General features: G+C 38.3%; 1 protein-coding gene across 1 annotated transcript in view; it reads right to left on the bottom strand.

Annotated features, from left to right (window-relative positions):
• Positions 1 to 1,591: 1,591 nt before the first annotated feature.
• Positions 1,592 to 21,253, bottom strand: part of Rnf13 (ring finger protein 13) — a 97,626-nt gene continuing 77,964 nt past the window's right edge. Inside the window, exons 8-10 of the mRNA XM_051157189.1 lie at positions 15,886 to 15,979; positions 3,706 to 3,786; positions 1,592 to 3,244 (exon numbers count right to left, since the gene is read on the bottom strand). Coding sequence (XP_051013146.1) covers positions 2,880 to 3,244; positions 3,706 to 3,786; positions 15,886 to 15,979 — 540 coding nt within the window. The 3' untranslated portion in view covers positions 1,592 to 2,879. The remainder of the gene's footprint in view (positions 3,245 to 3,705; positions 3,787 to 15,885; positions 15,980 to 21,253) is intronic.

The raw sequence follows: 21,253 nt of genomic DNA, 5'->3' as shown, positions 1-21,253 counted from the left end.
CTATTAGTGTCCCCACCTCTGAACTTTCATGCCTGTTGTGTTCAAACTTCCCCAACACACACACACACACACACACACCTACCTTTCTGGCCTTTACCAACACTCTGGTAAGCACACTGTTGTAAAAATTCCTAGCTAGTATCAGCATATAAGGGAGAATAAACAGTGTTTGTCTTTTTGGACTGTGGGTTACCTCATTCAGTATACTGTTTCCCACATATATATGTATGTGTGTGTGTGCACATACATATGTATGTATATAATATTTTCATTATATATTCTTCATTGTCATTTAAGCAGGTTCCATCACCTCTATATTGTGAATAGAGCTGCAATGAACATGGAAGTACAAGTATCTCTGCTATAGGGTATGGAATCCTAGGTACGTGTCCTGGTGGGCCATTTAGCACTCTTCTATTTTTAGGTTTTTGAGACACTGACACTTACCTTCATAGGGGCTGCACCAGTTTACACTCCCCACAACAGTGAATCAGGTTCCCTTCTCCACACTATTGCCAGCATTTGGAATCATTTACTCTTGATAATAGCCATTCTGGCCAGGTGTGATGGCGCACGCCTTTAATCCCAGCACTCTGGAGGCAGAGGCAGGAGGATTGCTGTGAGTTCAAGGCCAGCCTGGTCTACAAAGTGAGTCCAGGACAGCCAAGGCTACACAGAGAAACCCTGTCTCGAAAAACAAAAAACAAAAAAAACAAAAAAGGAAAAAATAGCCATTCTGACTTGGATAAAATGTTGGACACTTAAAGTATTAGATATTTGTCTTTCTTCTTTTGTGAACTCTGTTCAGTTCCCTAGACCAGTGTTTAATCAGGTTGTTTCTATTTTTTCTTTTCAGCTTTTAAAGCTCTTCATATATTCTATACACCAAACCCTATCAGATATCTGGTAAAGATTTTCTTCTATTATGTAGGCTGCCTCTTTACTTGATCAGCAATGTCCTTTGTTAGCCTTATTTCCTGAGCAACTGGAGTCCTACATAGGAAGTCCTTACCTGTTCCTATATCTAGTTTACTTCCGGCTTTATCCTCTAGCATTCAGAATTGAGGTCTGACACTCAAGTCTTTACTATATTTGGAATTGCCTTTTATAGAAGATGAGATAAGGTTCAAGTTTCATTCTTCTGTATGTGGATACCCAGTTTGCTCAGCCTCATTTGCTGAAGATACACAAATGTATCAAAACCAGGTGACTGTATTTCATGGCCTTATATCTGGGTCCTCTGTTCTGGTCTGTTCATCATTTTGTGTCAATATCATGTTGCTTTTATCACTATAGTAAAAATCTTTTTTTTTTTTTTTTAAAGTAAAGAGCTGATGCAGGCATTTAATCCCAGCACTTGGGAGGCAGAGGAAAGCCTGATCTACAGAGTAAGTTCCAGGATGGCTAGGGCTACAGAGAGAAACCTTGTCTCAAAAAACTAAACTAAGCACAAACAAACAAAACCCACAAACGAATAGTATAAAAACTTTTAAAGAGAAACAATTTAAAATTAAAACTTCTTTTACTAGTGTTACATTTCTCTTAAAATACAGCATTTAAAAAATAATGAAAGGCTCATACACCAATAGACTTATTCTACAACATGATTTTATTTACTTTTCAATGTCACTAGATGCATCTACTGTAAAGAATGTGCCATAATTTACAACAGAGTACCCGAATTTATACTATTTACGGGGTGATTTTGGCTATAGTGGTAACTTTGGAGGGAAAGTCTAAATGCTTGTAAATCCTAAGTAACCTTGTGTCGAATTCTAAGGTGATGTATGACTTGCATTATTTTCCTTTATAGCACCCTGCATATAAGGCTAATGTGATAAAGAGTTCATCAGAACAAATACTTTGTGGCTTTTAAAGTGGAAAACATTTATTAACATTGAAGCTCTCATACAAGGCCATATAAAAAGTCTTAACATTCTGATTATATTTAAGTATATTTTCTACATAGTTACAGTGTTATATAATTTAGCTATTCATAATACATTGCCTTGATACATTAGTTCTATTAAACAAAAGCACTTATTTTCAAACCAAATACTTGAACAATTTCCTCTGCACGTGGTTCAGCAAGGCTAACTAGCAGAAGATGCTTTTTATGAAGAGGTATATGATCTCAGTATTAACAGTTGCTGAAATTTGGTATTTTTATGCAGCTTTTTTTTTTTTTTTTTTTTTTTTTTTTTTGTAACACAAAAGGATACTGAAATATGGAAAGTAAGGTCCAGGGACATATGTTCCTGTGGAATCAAACTTATAACACTATAATGGTCTTAAAAACCTTAAAACAAAGTATTTGAAGTCTACACTAGACCTTTCCTATGAGGAATAACTACTTGGGAATGGGGAGGAAAAAGACTTTTTAGTTTCTCTGTGGTGCTACGAAGAAAGAAAGAAAAATCCTGACTTGCCTGCTGTCAGTCACTAACCATGACACAGGGAGAACATCAGAAGAGACGTGTCCATCCCAACAACGCTAGGCAACGTTATGGAAGTGAGAGTTGTTTTAGCTCATGCTAGATGACCAGAGCAGACTTCATGTGTAACAACAGCTGTATACTGTGATCTAGGCCTTCATTTCAAGCTATAGTGAGAATTTTTAGAGTGTCTTGACTACATTCCATCATCCCCAGAGAGCTAATTTGATGCCTGAGTTACAGCACCAGTCTGTTACTTGTTAGTGGAATGGATTATACTATTTGACGTAAGTATCAGAGATCAAATAGCCTGTTTCAGGAACTTGATTACACTAGAAAACTAAAAAATAAGTTATTTCTACAGAAATGTCTAAAGGGAGCAGAAAAATCAAACCATATACCTAAATAAACGTTTTGAAGGGAAATAAACCAACCACCTGAAAGTCACACAGTATTCGCTATGTTGTAATCCTGTTCACCATTAGGCTGTAGCTGGACCACAACGCTGTGTTCAGTAATTTCATTGTCTGCATCACTGCTTTCGGTCTCTTCATTGTCATCTTCCTCGTAGTCTGAAGACTCTGTCATGTTCTGATGTGAGTGGGATTCTGACAAAGACCCAAATGACTGGGTCCTGACAGAAGCGGAAGGTGGAAGTAAAGGGGTGTTCTCTGACACCTCGTTTTCTTCCTGACTGCTGTCTGTGTCAGAGTCCGAATCACCTTGGGAAGGAACAACTTTTTGTTTGCAGACTGGACAGGTCTTTTTGGTTTTAGTTAGCCAAGGATCTACACACTTGGAATGATAAGCTGTTGAAGCAAAATATACATCTTCAGTACCACAGTTCTGTTAAAAGTACTATTTTCAAATACAATGTTCGGTTGGTTCAGCAGGGAATAAGATGCTCTTTATGAAGAAGGACATGATCCCAGTGTTAACAGGTGCTGAAATTTGGTATTTTTTATGCAATATTTTCTTTTTTATCAAAACACAAAAAGGATGACATTGAAATATGGAAAGTAAGATGCATAGACATTCCTCTGGAGTCAATCCTGCATAACACTGTCATATTAAGAGACTGTATTACTTAATTTCTTGCTATGTTTATTTAGTGTTGTGATCTGTTCATATGGTGTACGTGCGTAAGAAGTTAGTGTATTTCTATAGAATCACATCTATCCTTCATTTTTGCATTTCTGTCTCTTCTCCCTGACACAGAGCTCAAAATTGAATTATATGCAAGCTCACAGCACTGTGTGATTACTCATACCATGGGAGCAGGGGAGGATCCTTAGCTTATCTCCGTCTTCATATTCCTCCAAACAGATAGCACATACGTCATACTCATCTCCTGTAACAGAAAAGTGCAAATAAAATGCATAGTCAGACTTGTTGAAACTTTACAAACTTACTGTAAATGCTGTTTGATTGTTTGTCTCAAAGGGCTACTTCAAGTTCAAAAACCTGACGTTTTAAATAATTAGCCTTTTACCCAAATCAGACTATTAAAAATAGAAGTCAGAGTTGTTTGAGTACCTTTGTCAAAGATTTTCATAACAGTCACAATTGCATTAAGAGTTTCCCTAAACATTCAAATATTAGTTTTGAAATATACTAGAAAAAAAATTTCATTGTATTTTTAAAAGTCTAAATCAGTTTTGTGGCTGGTGACAGGACTGAATTCAGAAATGCTAGGTAGGAGCTTTACCACTGACCTACATCCCTACCCCTTCCCCCAGCATATACGCAAAAGCACATTAAAACATATTCAAATATATATAATATGTTTATTAATATAGATTTGACATGAAGACACTTTTGGTTTCAAATAACCAATATGTCCCAGTTCTGTGGTGTTTTTAAAGGAAGTAAAGCAATATTCTTTTAAATGCAGCTGCTTTTTTTTTTTTTTTAAGATTTAAAAATGCTTTATCTCAGTGACTGCTTTAGTTTAGTTTAATCCAAAAACAAAACAAAAGTCATTAAAAAAAAAAAACCCTAGGAAACAAAAGAGGGCTTCATTGCGTGACCTACACAGGGATTACAACGTTGGAAGAAGGTTCCCGCTCTCTGGGAAGATAGTCTGGATGGGCACCGTACATAAACGGGAATAAGGGCTCTCGACAAGGAAGTCATTCAGTGTCTCTAGTCATTTAAACACCAAGGAGAATCCACAATAGAAAGCTTTAAAGAATATTAGTGGTTTTTGTTTTATTAGTACCTTGGTTGTGTTTACTGTATATGATCACTACCAAATACACTCTAAGAAAGTCATGTGCACACATGTTGGACTTTCAGGTAGAGTTTGGTCAGACTGAGTCTTAACAAGAAATATTACAGAGCTCTAACATTTATGATAACCTATCATTATACAGATTTTTGAGGGTAGAGTTTGAACATTAAGCAATTAAACCATGACACATGTTACCATACATGTCAACCATTTAGTCTCATTACCTTTTAACATGCCTGTTAGAAACTGTTGTGTTAACAGAGATCAAGGTAAGTAAGGAGAATGGCTTGTGTTTTTCCCATGAATTCAGTTTGGCCACAGGAGTCCTTATGTAGAACTACAAGTAATAAATTTGTAGTGCTTTCAGCTACTGTGTTTGTCACAATTTGTAACCCAAGAAACTAATAAAGGTAGTGGTGATCTGGGCCATCTTTAACTGTGTGGATTTGGTATTAGTGTCACTGAGTTTCCGTGTCCTGGAAACAGTTCCAAGTGATGGCTTTATATTGATCTATTTTGTGCTACATTATTTACTTTGCACATAAGATTGAAAGATGTAGTTTGTGATTGTAGGCCAAAATAAAGCCCAGTGTTTTGTATGTACTGTAGACAGTCCTTATAGTCCTGAGCTAGTTATGAGATGGCAAGACACACTGCCATGTCCTATCTGTAAGACAGAAAGTAGGCTTCACGTGCTTCAGAGTCAAAACCAGCAATTGTCAACATACCTATGTCTCGAGGGTGTTGTGTGTGCTCCACAGAGATAATGCAAAAGCAGAGTACACAGTGTTTGGCACTTATATCTAGATCTCATCCTGGTAAAACTACCATGATACGCATATCGGCTTATCACAGGGTACACTGAGACCATGCCTCACCAGATAAACTATTTTACACTGAGCTACTAGTTGGGCTACTTAGGGAAGTTGCACAACTGAAACATCCAGCATCCTCTGAACCTGACTATAAGACTTTGAATTGAATGGGTTGAATACATTAGAAGCAGGGAAGAGCTGGCTGCACTCTCACCTCATGCCTCATCCCCAGTAAAAAGCAAATGATAGCAAATGTAATTATAAAAACTAAAACATTTCTTAGTAACTAGGTTTAAGTAGTAAAAATTTTAAAGATTAAGTATTCTATTTTTAAAGTAATCTATTATAAATTTTACATTGCTCTTTTCTAACATGATGATGATGATGATGATGATGATGACACAGACTTTCTCCTACATGCGTTACCTTGAAAAATAACTTTTAGGCTACAGTAGTTAGGTACTTGGTAACTTAAAATAAGAGAAAATTTCATTTTATGTAAGACTTATTTAAGAAGTTTTGTTTTAGTAATTTCTACCATTTTTAGACTCGTTACATGGCTCTGCCAATCATTTTTCTTTTTTTCCTTCTGTGGCTACATGCATATGTACTAGAGATGGGTAAGATGGGATCTCATTTAGCTAGAGTGGGCTCCAGCTTGCTATGTGTCCAAGGCTGGCCCTCAACTCCTGATACCCCTGTTTCCACCTCCAGAGTGCTGGGACTACAGACAGGGGACATCAAGCCCTAGCATTTCTCACAGATTTACTTACTTACCTACTTAGACACACACACACATACACACACACACACACACACACCAGCAAAGTAGGCACCCTTGGTCACATTTAAACATTAAATGTATAATGGAAAGGTTATGAAACTGTATAAGATCACACATTCAACATATGGGGGAATCTAGAATTCCAGAATGTTCTATACTTCAAGGCTTTTGCAGTGTCTTAGCCATTATGTTGCATTGTCTCCTTTCACCGTGACTCATAGTACCTAGAAAATGTTTTAGTGTGTATATTTTTGTTTGTATATGTCTATGGAGATCAGAGAACAACCTTGAGTGTTGGTGCTTGTCTTCTACCTTATTTGAGATAGGATCTCTTGCTTCAGGCTAGCTGACCTGTGGGCTTCTGGGGATTCTTCAGTTTCCACCTCTTGCATTGCCAGAGGAGTACCAGGATTACACTCACTACTGGCTTTTGGGGGTGGTGGTGATGGTGTGTGTGTGTGTGTGTGTGTGTGTGTGTGTGTGTGTGTGTGTGTGTGTGTGTGTTGGGGGTGGGGAGTTGTGGGTATCCAAAACAAAGGTCCTCAAACTTGCTTGGCAAGTGCTTCGCTCACTGAGCTACCTTCCTAGCCCAGAAGTATTTTTATACAGCCACCTAGAAATTAAGAATTTAGGAAATTTCCTAATTAGGAAGTTAGGGTGAAAAATACCTTCCAGAGCTACTTCAAGATACCTGATTTTAAATACATACTGGATTAGCGAGGTGACCAGGGTTCAAATCACACCACCACATGGTGGCTCACAACCATCCGTAGCTCCAACTCCAGGGGATCTGATACCCTTTCCTGGCCTCTATACACATGTGGTACACATATCTACAGGCAGGCAAAACACACATACACATAAAAATGAACCCTAATTTTAAAAATTACACACATCCTAAAATACCAGTGATCTACTTTAGTATTTCCCTTCCTTTCTTTGAAATATAAAGAATGTTAAAACCTGCTCCACTTCAGTGTCTCTGAGGCTTTGGGCCTATACCACCCCTGGATAAAGAGGAATAGAGTGTTTCTAAATGATCTGTGCTTGTTGGGTAGATTATTCTTGTGTTTAGTTTAATCTCAGCTTACGTAAAGAAAGTATAAAAAATCAAACATAAACTTCTTTCTAAAAAGTGCTCTGGAAAGAAATCAATAAGAAAACACTAATACCCCAGTACAAACATTCTAGCAAAGGATGTACTATCATCTGAATCTTGAATCTTCCCCCAAAGGCATATGTTTTAAGGATATGTTCCCCCAGCATGGCACTATCGGGAGATGGTAGGCACTTAAGGAGGTAGATGGGGCCTGATAGAGGGAGGCTGGCCTCATATTTTACATGCTGAATGTGTCATCCAACTCGCAAGACAGTAAAACATAATAAAATACTTTACAGTAGCAATACTAGATATGGTGTCTACGATAATCAAGACATCCGAGAGTGAAGACTTTAATAACAGGTTTTGAAGAAGCTTTCTTAGAGGCCTTAAGTGTACACTGGATTTAAAAAAAAAAAAAAAAAAAAAAAAGACGTTATTGGTAAGAGTAAACTTATATAAAGCATTTTCAAATAAAAAACATGCCAAGTCATGCAGAGTAAGTAATAAATGGCAGTAGAAGGTAAAGTCAAATGAGTATAATTGAGCCAGATTCTGAAAAGCTCTAAATACCACCATGAGTGCTCTAGAGGAAAATGGCAAACAACAGAGGGTAACTGAAATCTTTCAAGTAGAGAAATAAGTGGTGGATTAGGACATGTTATAACCCTGCACCAAAGAACTGAAAGGAAACAGGGGCCTGAGATATACGGGTGAATACAGAGACTGTAAGACTAACCTACTTTCAGGATTCAAGTAATAAAAGTTGTCTTGGGTAAATCAGTAACAAGAATGAAGGGCAATGCTCCAGTCCCTATCATCTGAGATTTTATGAACAAACACTGCTAATAGACGCTTGAGGTGAACTAAAAGATAATGTATAAAATAAAAGGTTAAAGCTTTGGGTGAACTTTTAAGTGGCTTACTTGATATTAGTAAGATGTAACCAGAAATAAGAATAAGAGAGAGACTAGGAAAAAACTAACCATACAAGCAAGTTGGCTGTAAGACATTCATTTTAGCCCAAAATTAATAAGATAACTAAATATGAGGTTCTTCACATTTTTGTGGGAGCATTTATCCTAAAAGGTTGCATAACTACTTTTTCAAAGCCTAATTATAATCTAACCAAGTGTGTCCATTTAGAGGATAGAGCGACCCTTTCAGGGGACCACCCACTACAATATATGAATGTGGTACTCTGACAGGCAAGCGTACTTTCATGGAGCTATATATAAATTTATATTTATCCTGGAAATTGCTTGAAAACTGGCTCAAACTTTTCCTCCTTGTAAGTTGCCTAAGGTGTCTATGACAGTAATAGGCACACATTCATTTACAAAGGTAATGGGGGAAAATCAATCTTGGTAACTGAAAGGAACACAGTAACTGCAGGACACAGTAGAGACAGAGACATTAGATCACAAGTGCAGGTTTCTTCTGCAGAAGCTAAGACGTCCTGAAGCTCACCTGTCCTACAGAATCATGGCACTACCGTACTAGACTTACTTTCAGCCCACAGCAACTCCTTATTTGAAAGGACACAGTTTTGTACTGCTTTTCCTCATAGCTAAGCAAGTTGCACAGATATTATCAGGGAAGTTAGGTTAAGTGGGCTCTCAAGGTCACATCCAAGTGGTAAAATGAGGTCTTCTAGCTCATTCTTTCTACTTTATCATGCTGGAGGAAGTACTGGCCGACTAGAAAACGCTGACAGCTAGCTTACTTACTACTGTTACCTAGTAGATGCATACCCCTTCCATGAATGTTGTCTTAATACAAAGCATGAATAATGCTGAACTTCAGAGATGAGAGAACTGAGGAACCAGAAACAAAATAAAATGACTTGTGATGCCATGGGAGTTCTGGTGCTCTGTAACTGCTCAGGTGAAGTGATTCTGTAGGGAAGATGGTGTGGCAGCATCCCTCTCTGACATCTGCATCTGTAGGGAAGATGGTGTGGCAGCATCCCTCACTGACATCTGCATCTGTACTTTGATGTAGACTCATTTAAGTATCTCATTGCTTTCTTTAACACATTTTTAAATTAGAGAAATTTTAAAACATAAATATATAAAAATATACCACTACACAAGTTAATCTTCAATTATCAGGTCTAACAATTTCAATATTCTTTTATCTTTGTTAGATCTACTTCCAGTGTCTTCTTGAAAAAATTAAAAGCCAATACTAAGACATATCATTTTATTAAGTATTTTTATATCACAAACAAGAGCTTTAAAGGCATAATCATAACATTATCATGCCAATTTCTTAATATATAAATATATTAATAGCATTCAAAGAAAATTCAAATTTCACCAACTGTCCTGAAAATCTTTTTCATCAATGATATGTCCTAAGCAGGGCCCAAGCTCTCAGCTTCTTGCTCCTGCCAGCGCCTTGCTTCATGCTTTCGAACCATCAGAGATGCCCCTCTAGAACTATAAGCCAAAATAGACTCTCTTATGTTGCTTTGGTCATGGTAATTTTATCACAGTAACAGAAAAAAAATGACTAAGACACCTATAGACCCATGTCAGTTCATTTCTTAAATTATCCATTTGGATTTTTAGAAACAGTGCTCTGTAGCTGTTTCCTCACTCCTGCGGTGAGAACTGAGACTCATAATATTCCAGAAGCTCACAGGACTTAAAAAATTCATATGAATCCTTTTCAAAGATTACAGCAAAAAATTACAAGAGACAAAAGACCCTCTAGTGGAGGCATCTGTTAATTAGTTGTGTATGGTATGTCAGGGATGCAGCTTTTCTGAGTCATCACCCATGCTGGGGTATACTATATACACATGTGGCTCTGAGTCACCCATACTCCTATAAGTAATCCCAATAAATTTATTGGTTCACCAAGCTAGCCTCAGGTGGAGTTATTTCTTTGGTCATCAATGCCCTATGTAGCGTGAATGAATAAATGTTTATTCTTGCCTTCCCAGGAAAAGCTGTGGAACTAAATTGGCATCTGCATAGTAGCTCACAGATGAGTTGAGGAGGAGAAGTTGTATAGCGTATGGTATGAATGATAAAATAGAACTGAGGTTAATCTGTCTGAGGGTGGAGCATATGTGGGGGTAATCTTGATATAGCTATTTCCCCTATGTGATATGGATGCTGTGCCTCCTTGCTGCAGTGGCAATTACATGGTTCACAACAATGAGAGATAAGATATAAGACTCAGGCCAGGCCACCTGAGAATGGGCCACTAAGGGGGGCCATCTTCTTGTATGTGGTATGAGGTGTCAATCCTCCTTGATGAACACAGACCACCTCTATCCCTAAACAGCTGATGGACTAAAGAGTGTGCCGCAATCCATAAAAGCCCAAATGAGATGAGATCATAAGCAGTGTGTGGCAGATGTTGCATGGTTTTTGCTGTGGGCAGCAAGACATGTAACCTAAGGCTCAGCAATGTGCCAAGAAGGAAATCGTCAGAGTATAAAAGGAACTGCATTAGGAGAAAGTCATGTGAGCATCATCCTCTCATTTGGCAAGGAAGGTGGAAAAAGGGAAAAACGAGATGGAGCTTTTGGCCTTCCATCTCCTAGAGTTGGCAGGATGCAAGGAAAAGAGCACAAATTAGATCTCTGATGAAGAGCTCTTGTTGGGGTTAATCGCCCCAACACTCTACTTGTTAGCTGCTTAAATTGGAGAAGATTTTTAAGCCAAGAATGCCAGTGTCCCCTGACAACTGGCTTATGATGCTGTGGACATGTGTGCAGAAGGGATCAAGATAAGTGCCACGGAAGTGGAGAAACAGTATTTTAACCACCGCTTCCTTCTTGAGACAACGATCAGATAATCTGACATGATACATAAGAAAGCAGTCACTGATGAACTAGCCCATACAAATCAGGAGCACATGTTTATTGATGGCTGAGGTCTCCATGAATATCAGGCACTGGAAGACAATAGTGAAAGGACGGTGTTATTACTAAGCAAACTGCACAGCAAGAAACTATGGTTTGGTGCATGAAAGGGCTGTTTTATAGGGAAGTTAAGAAGTTGTAGGCCTGGGGCTGGCAAGCTTGCTCAGGGGTTAAAAGTATTGGTTGCTCTTTAAAGGACCTGGGTTTGACTCTCAGCCCACACATCACAAGTCTATATAACAGTTTATATAACTCCAGTTCCAGGAAATCTGACGCTTTCTTCTGACCTCGGTGAGCACCAGGCATGCATGTAGTACACATATGCACGCTGAGGGAAAACACATAAAGTTAATTACCTATTAAAAAGAGAAAAAGAAGCTGGGCGTGGTAGCCCCATGCCTTTAATCCCAGCACTGGGGAGGCAGAGGCAGGGAGATCATTGTGAGTTCAAGGCCAGCCTGGTCTACAAAGTGAGTCCAGGACAGCCAAGGCTACACAGAGAAACCCTGTCTCCAAAAACCAAAAAGAGAAAAAGAAGTTGTTGTTGGGAACCAGTGGCAGGGCTCAGCAGATAAAGGCAGGGCTCAGCAGATAAAGGCACTTGCCTCTAAACTCCTCGACCTGAGGTTAATTTGAAAGCTAACATGGCGGAAGGAGAAAACTGGCTCTTGTGAGTTATCCCCTGACCTTTACATGTATGCTGTGGTACCTGTACTTCCCCCACAAATACAAAATACATGTAAAAGGGAAAAAAATTTTTCCCCTTCTTTTCATACATGACCTTGGAACTAGAACAGGGCTTCAGTGGCTCTACTGAGCTTCATGGCAGAATGTACTCTTTATAATGTAGAAGGGGCTCTGGCAGATCTGGCCAGCATGTAAATTGAATTTATAAAGTCCTAAAGCAATCCAGAGGAGCTAAGAAGGGCAAAACAAACAAAAGGGTCTATCTGAGCCAGAAGATCAATGTGGCAAAACCTGTCTCTGGAGTTCCTGAGGGGGGAAAAAAAAACAAAAACAAAAACAAAACAAAACAAAACAAAAAATCAATAAAGACAAATGCTGTGTTAGTTTCTGGAAGGCAGAAACTGTTGTTTGAGCATAAGTGATAAAAGTAGAGAAAATGAAAAAAGATTAAGGTTATCCTAAGGGTATACAGTTATACACACACACACACACACACACACACACACACACACACACACACACACACACACACACACACACACCATAGTATTCTATATACATTTCTCCCCACTACAAGAAAAAAAGTACATTGGGGTTGGAGAGCGTTTATCCAGACTAGGGCTTTTAGCACCAGTTGTGACAATGAAAGGGCTTAAGAAGAACTGGGGAGCTAACTCCAGTGGCAGGCACAGGAGTCTGTTGTTCTGGCTTCCCCCTGGGCCTGATCCAGGCTAAGCAGCACAAGCTAGCCTCACCAAGACTGCTGGGTATTTAGAGGGATGCACAGAAACTCCATAACAAGTGCCAACAACACAAGGAGACCAAATGGCTCTTGGAAAATGACTGTTGGTTATAGAATTAGGTGGATTAGTGCCCCCATCTATACTGCCGTATACAAGAGACAGAATCTTTTCATGCAGTTTTGGACCTTGTGAAAGCTTAATAGCAGTCCAAGACAGCAGGAGGCCTTCAAAGATCTTTCTCACCTTCTGTAAATGCTAACCCTTCTGTGTCTTACAGATTTGGAAAGGTACCTGGGAGGATGGTAAAACCATCAAAAGTGTTTGACTGAAGTCACTGTGCATGGACTCCCTAGAGCCATAAGGTTGCTAAGTAAAACCTTAAGTCCCAGAGTAGGCTGCCTTCCTATGACTTGTTGGCAAAGGAATCAATCCCCTGATACCCTACAAACCACAGGGTGATTCCTACTGCTGTTGGCTGCAAACCAGAGCTAGACGGTAAGAGTCTATTTCTAAAGATGACACACTTTGGCTGCAGGACATGGAGAAATGAGGCTGAGACCAAGCTGAAAGTTCCCTCCTTTTTCATTAGTTAGTGCAGACTCCTGTGGAAGAATTGTCACTGACAGTCCTGCTCAAATATGGATGCTACGTTTTGTACTAACAACACACCAGACAAGCACCACAACACACTGGTGCCACAGTGGCATGGCTGTTATGAGTACAACCAACTGCTTTTTAAGCTTAGATTTTTGTTTTGTGTTTTTTGAGGCAGGATCCTGCTATGTATCCTTGGCCTGGCCTGGAAGTCACAGTATAGATAAGACAGGCCTGAAACTCATCTAAATCCACCTGCCTCTGCCTCCCAGGGGCTAAGGTTAAAGAACGCTAAAAGAAAGAAAAAAGGATAAAAGAAATGAACTTTTGTTTGTTTTTTCAAGACAGAGTTTCTTTGTGTAGCCTTGGCTGTCCTAGACTCAATCCGTAGTCCAGGCTGGCCACGAACTCACATGGATTTGCCTGCCTCTGCCTCCAAGTGCTGAGACTAAAGACGTGCGCCACCACGCCCTGCTGAAAAGAACTTCTGCTCAAAACTCCTATAATGGCTACTCAGGGAAGAAGCCAACTTTGCAAACCTGTTTTAAAACATTTTAACCCAGGGAAGTCTCAATATCTTTGTCTTTTTTTTTTTTTTTTTTTTTACAGTGTGTATATGTGTGTGAATTCTCTACTCTCACCATGTAGATACTGGGGGCCAAACTCAGGCCATCAGAGAAACCTTTACCTGCTGATCTATCTTGCTAGCTATCAACATTGACTTTTAAAAAACACTTTGGTTTTGGTTTTATTTTGCTTTGTTTTGTTTTTTTTGGGGGGGGGGGTGGTTTAAGAGGTCCTAGCACTGAGAGGGGGAAATGAACAACTGACCAAGAAGCTATCTATAATTAATCCCAATTGTAAAGGAAAACTTAGTTTTCTCCAATAGAGTCTCACTTGGCATATGAACCACACTTAAGGGAGTCCTCATGCCCAGGAGTAGTTCATACCAGAAAGCAATCTCAAAGGTATTTTTGTAGACATTTTGACGCATATTGCTTTGTTTGGACATTTTTTGTCTCATTGGTCTTTTGCTTGTATATTTCAATTTTCTTTTTGCGGGTGTGTGGGGTTTTGTTTTTTGGGGTTTTTTGTTTGTTTGTTTGTTTGTTTTTTCCCGTGCAGAGTTCTGAGTGTGTTTTGTGTGTGTGTTTCTTGGGGGTTTTTGGTTTAGGTCTTTTTAAAAGAAAGAAAGGGCATGGAGTGGGGTTATTGAGTAGGTAGGAGGATCTGGGAGAAATTGGAGGTGGGGAAAGCATAATCAGAATATATTATATGAAACCACTTTTTCAATTAAAATAAAAGATTATTTCAAGATTATTCAAAAATATCTAAACTAGGCGTTAATAAATATAAAATGAAACATACAAAACGGAGCTTTACAAAGTGATTCCTAAAGGTAGACTTTCATACTGGGTGGACTCTGTAAACAACTTTTAAATAACTCAGCTCATATGTAGTATAATTTTATACCATCTATGTCCTTTTTAAAATCGAAATATGATAGGGTTTTTTTTTTTTTTTTTTTTTTTTTTTTTTTTTTTTTTTGTGGTTATTGGCTTGTTTTTTGTTTTTGTTTTCCCCGACACAGGCTTTTTCTGTGTAGCCTTGGCTGTCCTGGGCTTGCTTTGTAATCAAGGTTGGTTGGCCTCACACTTCCTGCCTCTGCCTCCCGGAGTGCTGGCATCATAGGCGTGCACCGCCATTCCCAGCTCTTATTGTTACACTCTTAACAAGATAAAATTATAAATGGTAATGAAACATTTGAGCTATATGGAAAATAAAACTTGGCTTTTTATTTATCATTTATTTATTCTTTTTTTTATTATTTTATTTTTTCTGTTTGTATGTCTGTATATCATGTGCATGCCTGATGCCCATGAAATCCATGGAATATTGGATTTTCCTGGGGCTGGAGTCACAGATGGTTCTTAAGCCACCATGTGGGTCCTAGGAATTGAATCTCCGTTCTCTGGAAGAGTGAACAGTGCTCTTAACCACTAAGCCATCTCTCTAGCGTCTCTCATGCCAGTTCTACTTTTACCTTCATTAAACAATCTTTAAACAGAACATTTAATTGGTATTTAAAAAAAAAAAAAAAAGTAAAGTCTGTGAAGTACTAGCCAAAGGGATTAGCAAGTATGTACCTACATTTGAAGCTCACTAAGCACAGAACACTGGCTGTAGTATAAAACTTGGACTCCTTTCCGGATTCCTGTCATAAACACATCTTTACCTAAACATTAATTATTATTGTTTATTAATTAATTCATTATTAATGTTACTGAGTGTAAAAATGGTATATAGCAGAGATTCAGAAATTAGTATTAAGTATGATTATCATGGGGGCTAGAGAGATGGCTCAGAGGTTAAGATTAAGAGCACTGGCTGCTCTTTCAAAGATCCTGAGTTCAATTCCCAGTAAACACATGGTTGGTGGCTCACAACCATCTATAATGAGATCTGGTGCCCTCTTCTGGCATGCAGGTGTACATGAAGGCAAAACACTATATAATAAATAAATAAATCTTTAAAGAAAGAAAAAGTATGGTTATCATGTATTCTGAAACACACTAAATGTTACTATTTAGGAAACAATAATATTCACTTACCTTTCTTGAATTTATGTACAGGGAGTTTTTTAAGCTGATCTTTACGAAGTCTATTTCTTCTGTTTCTATGTCTGTCCTGAACAAATTTTGTGATCTAAAGTCAGGTAGGAAGAAGAAATGGTTAGATAATACTATATAGATAGAAAATCAGCACTGAAATTTTTAAAAAAACAGTCTTTAAGTTTCTGTTGTAAAACCAATTCAATTTATTTCAACTGCAATGGCAATATTATTAAGACATTAAAGTTAAAATGATGCATTAATATATATTATCCTTTGAATTTCTTATTAAATAAATGTTATTGTCTTAAAATTATTACATACATTTATTTGTCTGTTCTGTATGTATATGTACATACACACATGTGCCACACCGCACATAGAGAAGCCAGAGGAGATCTTGAAGGAATGGGTTCTCCGTTTTGATCATCTGGGTCCCAGGATCACACTCTGGTTGCCAGGCTTGGCAGCCAGCTTGACTCTATCTATGAGTCATTTTCCAGCCCAGACTTTACTCTTCATTTACTGATAGGGCATTATAAATTATAAATGACATTACAAATAGTCTATAACTACTGTTTGCAAGAATTCAAATAGTAGGCTACAGAGTAATTAATTAGTCAAAAACAATTAGGAAGTTGGGGCTGGAGAGATTGCTCAGTGGTTAAGAGCACTTGCAGCTCTTGCAGAGGACCTGGATTCAGTTTCCAGCAGCCACATGGAAGCTCACAACCACCTGTAATACAGTTCCAGGGGAGCCAATGCCTCTTCTGGTGTCCATGGGCATGAGGCAAACACGTATAGAATATAACTCAGAAATAAAAAGAATGAATAATCAATATATATCAAAAGATTATGCTGAAAGATGACACAAAAGACTACATAGTTCATAATTCCATTAGTATAAAGCTACTGAAAAGAAAATGTAGTGAATAAAATCAGGTTTGTTGTTATCTAGGCATAAGGGTCAAAAAGACACATTAAAGAGAAATAGGGAATACTGTGGAACATAAAAAGTTTTTCTGAGGTGGATATTTCATTATTTTTATTGTAATGCTGATACTTTCATACTTGTATTTGAAATATATATATATATATGCTAAAATTTACTAAGATGTACAGCCTAAATTTGTGTGGCTTATTTTATGCCAACCATAATACTGACTTAATATTAATTTAATTAATTAAATATTAATTAACATTGATATTAATGTTATCGTAAATCTTTTCAATGTTATAAATAACCATTAAAAATAACAGCATGACTGTGCAGTTAGGAATATAACTCTGTAGTAGAAGGGTTGACTTGTTTCCACAAGGCCCTTGCTTCAATCCTTGGCTCTAAAAAGAAAAAGTGCAGCAATATGATATAAGCTTTTAAACCAACAGGAAAAAGATAAGGGAAAAGTTATGTAATCCAATTTACATAAAAGAAAGCCGAAAATGTGTAGACATTAATCCAAATATATGTGAGTATAATAGATGTGAATGGAATACATTCATCAATTTTTAAGGAAGTGTATAATAGGGAAAGAATCCAATTCCATGCTACTTACAAGAGACAAAACTGAATGACAACTTAAGGTTTTAAAAAAAGAGGATACAGATAATGCTGTGAGGATATTAAAGTGACAGCCATGTGCCAAGAAGAACAGAATAGTAAAAAGAATATTTTGTCAAGAATATGCTAAAAACTATGGGAGTAATATATGAATTCAAACCCTCAGGGATTTTATATGTAAATCAAACACTTATTTAAATACATTAAAATAATGGAGCTGCACTAGCTCTCATTTTATGTCACAGCCACACACTGAAAGCATAGCTCATCAAGTGTTCCTTGTTACTTTGTTGAATTTGGCTACCAGAAGATTAAAAAATAATAAATTCTGTTCTATTGCTTAGCATTGTTTTAGAAAATCTAAGAATGCAAAGCTACAGACAACTATAGTTAAAGCTGCACAATTTTGTGCATATACTAAAATCATTAAATTGTGTATTTTAGATATGTCAATTTTATGCTATAAGAATTATATTTTTGAGTTAGACAAATCCACAAACTTAAATGAAAGGACATGTAACCACATTCTCCAAATATAAAATTTGACTACAAAAGGATGTCACAGAGCAGTTGTTTGGCGATTACATTAGAATTCACAGCATGTTTCCTGACCATATTATACCTGAATTAGAAATATATATTTTGGACTTCTCTGCAGATAGCAAACAGCACCAGTACCGCACCCAGTTTATAATGATGCTTGCTTGTATATTTCTTTATTGAATGCATTTTAAGCCCCAGGTATGACAGCAAAACTCTGTATTAATATAATAAATGTTATTTGTATAATTAATTATATTTGTACAAATTTAATTACTCTTTTAAAAAGAAATATATATTTCTATACAGAAAAAGACAGAAAAGATGCTAAATTTAAAACTATAACATGAATCACAAAACAACTCACAGTGGGTAACAGGTTTCTAGTGAAGCCTCTTTACCACCTTGAATCTCAGCAACACAGAAGAGAGCATGAATTATGGAGGAAGGTGAAACTCTAACTCACTGGAGAACGAACGAGCTCTTTACTGAGCCATGAAGTTAGACAACCTTAGCTACTCAGATGTCCAAATCAGCTCTGAGCTGCCGTGGGCTACTGTGGTCAACTCGGAGGAGCTGACAACAGCCGCAGCTGATGGCCGGTTGGAGCTCAGACAAGTATGCCTATTATTTCTCCACATGTACTACAGGGATAATATTGGAAAAGAACAGTAAAGGGCTGGAATAGGGCCATCTTCCCATAGAAGGAAAAACCAAAAACAAACAGAAATGTCTTCCAATAAGGATAAAGCTTTAAGCTTTAATTTAAATAAGTTGGGGAGCCCAGTTTCAATGGATACTTCTACAAACACTCCATCACCTAAGTCTCAGGGAAGAGTGGGCAGAAAGGTTTTAAAAAGTCCAAGGATTAAGGAGTTTCCTGGGAGATTGTCTCTCCAGAAAGTACCCCCATAAAATCTCACCAAGGCAACTGCCCAAATGTGAACTGAACAAAGATGACAACAATGGATGGGAAAAGCCCACAAGGCTATACAGAAAGAATTAGAAGCAACTGAGGAAAAGTGGGAATAGGAGAGGTGGACCTCCCTAGGGAGGAGCACACTGATCAATTGTCCAATACCAAATGGTCAGCCCAGAAAGCATACATATAGGTAGCATTATATGGACTGAACAAGTTATATTTAGGAATATGCATGTATGTGTGTATACATGCATACTTCCATGCATGTAATAATAATTAGTTTTTTGGTTTTTTTTTCTTTTTTAAAAAGAGGGCATGAATTTGAAGGAAAGTAGGAAAGGGTATATTGGGAGGGTTTGGAGGGAGAAAAGGGAAGGGAGAAATGTAATCAAATTACAATATCAAAAATAAAAAATTAAAATATAAAATAAAATAAAAATCCTGCTTTTTAAAAAAGACTTTACTTCACCTAAACCCCCAAAGGGACAAGAGTGTAAATAAGGTTAATAAAAATGACTTTAAGAAAAAAAAAAAAACAAAGAAAGAAAAGAATGTTTAGCCAGGTGTGGCATCTGCCTTTAATCTTAGCATTTAGGCAGAGGCAAGTGAATCTCTGAGTTTGAAGCCAGCCTGATCTACAGAGTGAGTTCCAGAACAACCAGGGCTGTTAAGCAGAGCAGCTCCGTCTTGAAACACACACACACACACACACACACACACACACACACACACACACACACCCCGGGGTGGGGGAGGAAGAAGGAGGAGGTGGAGGAGGAGGAGGAGGAAGAATTTTTTAAAATTTTGCTCACTGAGAATATATAGATCCCAAAGCAGAGTGGGCCTGGTTTATTATGGGTGTAGAATGAAAGTCTACTTCTCTGAAAGACAATTATATCACATAAACATCTAACAACAATGCAAGGCACATATGGCTAAGGATAAGGAAAACCCACTCTACATGTGACAGAAATCCTCTTAAAGTTGCTAGTGAAGTCTATGAATAAGAGAAGTCACTTTGCCTTACTACAGTAAAAATAACTTCTTAAAAATATAACTCAGTGAGAAACTGAAGCCTTTCAGGAAAAGTGGGAGACTAAGCTGCCTCCACATGACTGGTTAGAGAGAGGCATCAGGACAAGAAAGAGTGGAGCAGATTATAAAGGAAGAAAATAGAAGTCAGCTTCAGAAATTCAGAATGGCAGTGGCAGAACCAATGAGAAAATGTAAAGAAAAAGATGGGTGAGCACTGATCAAGGTACTATGCGCCAAACACATTTCCAGCCATGGTTTACTGGTAGGGTGAGAAGACACAGCTGCCTCACCTTCAAAAAAGAAGCTGAGTGGCCCTGGTGACAGGAGACCTGTCATAAGAGACAAGCTTACAGCTGTCACCAGCCCTCAGCGCAGTGTCTAGTTTATGTAAGAATGAAACCTCTGGAGACTGGTGAAGTAATCAAGAGGAACCCCATTTTACCACCCTATGACCAGACTCGGGGCCTGAGAATAGAGAACAGCCACAAACCAGGGAGCTGCAATGTCACATGGTCCAGCCCTGAGACAAGAGCAGGAGGGACAGAGGCTGACAAGCTGAAACTGTAGGCTACAGGAGGTTTGGCTCAGGGGTTAAGTGTATAAGGCTACCTTTGGTGGCTGGCATGGTGTATCAGTGGAAATAACCATACGGTCTGGTGGCTCCAAGCATGGGCTCCAAGGCTGCAGTCACTCCCTGCTAATCATTACTGCAGAGCCCAAGAACTCTGAAGTGCATCCACCAGCACGAGGCTAACACTTAAATCTTGACCATATGAGTACAGGTTCCTCTTCTGTACACATCTCAAAGTTGTAGCTGCCTCTTAGGCATCTGACATTTGAGAGATGGCCCTCTACTAGAACATTAGCCACCCTCCTGGATACTCACCACCCCACAGAATGCTAAGCTAACTATGACCAGCAGAGGCTGCTGGCACACAATGTTACATTAGTGGAGACACTTTTGGTGGACCATGGACATTTGATCAACACAAGCTTAGCACCAGCAGAAAGCAGATGAAAGACAAGAGGCTACAAACAGCAATGACCCTGCCTGCATGCCCTGCCCACCTCATGCATATAACTAGTAGCCTCCAAGGCTTTTTGTATGTTTGTTTTGTTTCTTCAAGACAGGATTTCTCTGTATAGCCTTGGCTGTCCTGAACTCATTTTGTAGACCAGGCTGGCTTCAAACTCACAGCGCTCTGCCGGCCCCGCCTCACCCAGTGTTGTGATTAAAGCCAGGCTAGTAGTCTCTAAGTTTTAAGGACTCTAATACTTCATTCTCCCTGACCCCTCCCCACATGCTTCCT

This window comes from Acomys russatus, chromosome 15 (genome assembly GCF_903995435.1).
Source record: "Acomys russatus chromosome 15, mAcoRus1.1, whole genome shotgun sequence".
NCBI classification, from domain to species: Eukaryota; Metazoa; Chordata; class Mammalia; order Rodentia; family Muridae; genus Acomys; species Acomys russatus.
This window is presented reverse-complemented; position numbering and strand designations above follow the sequence as displayed.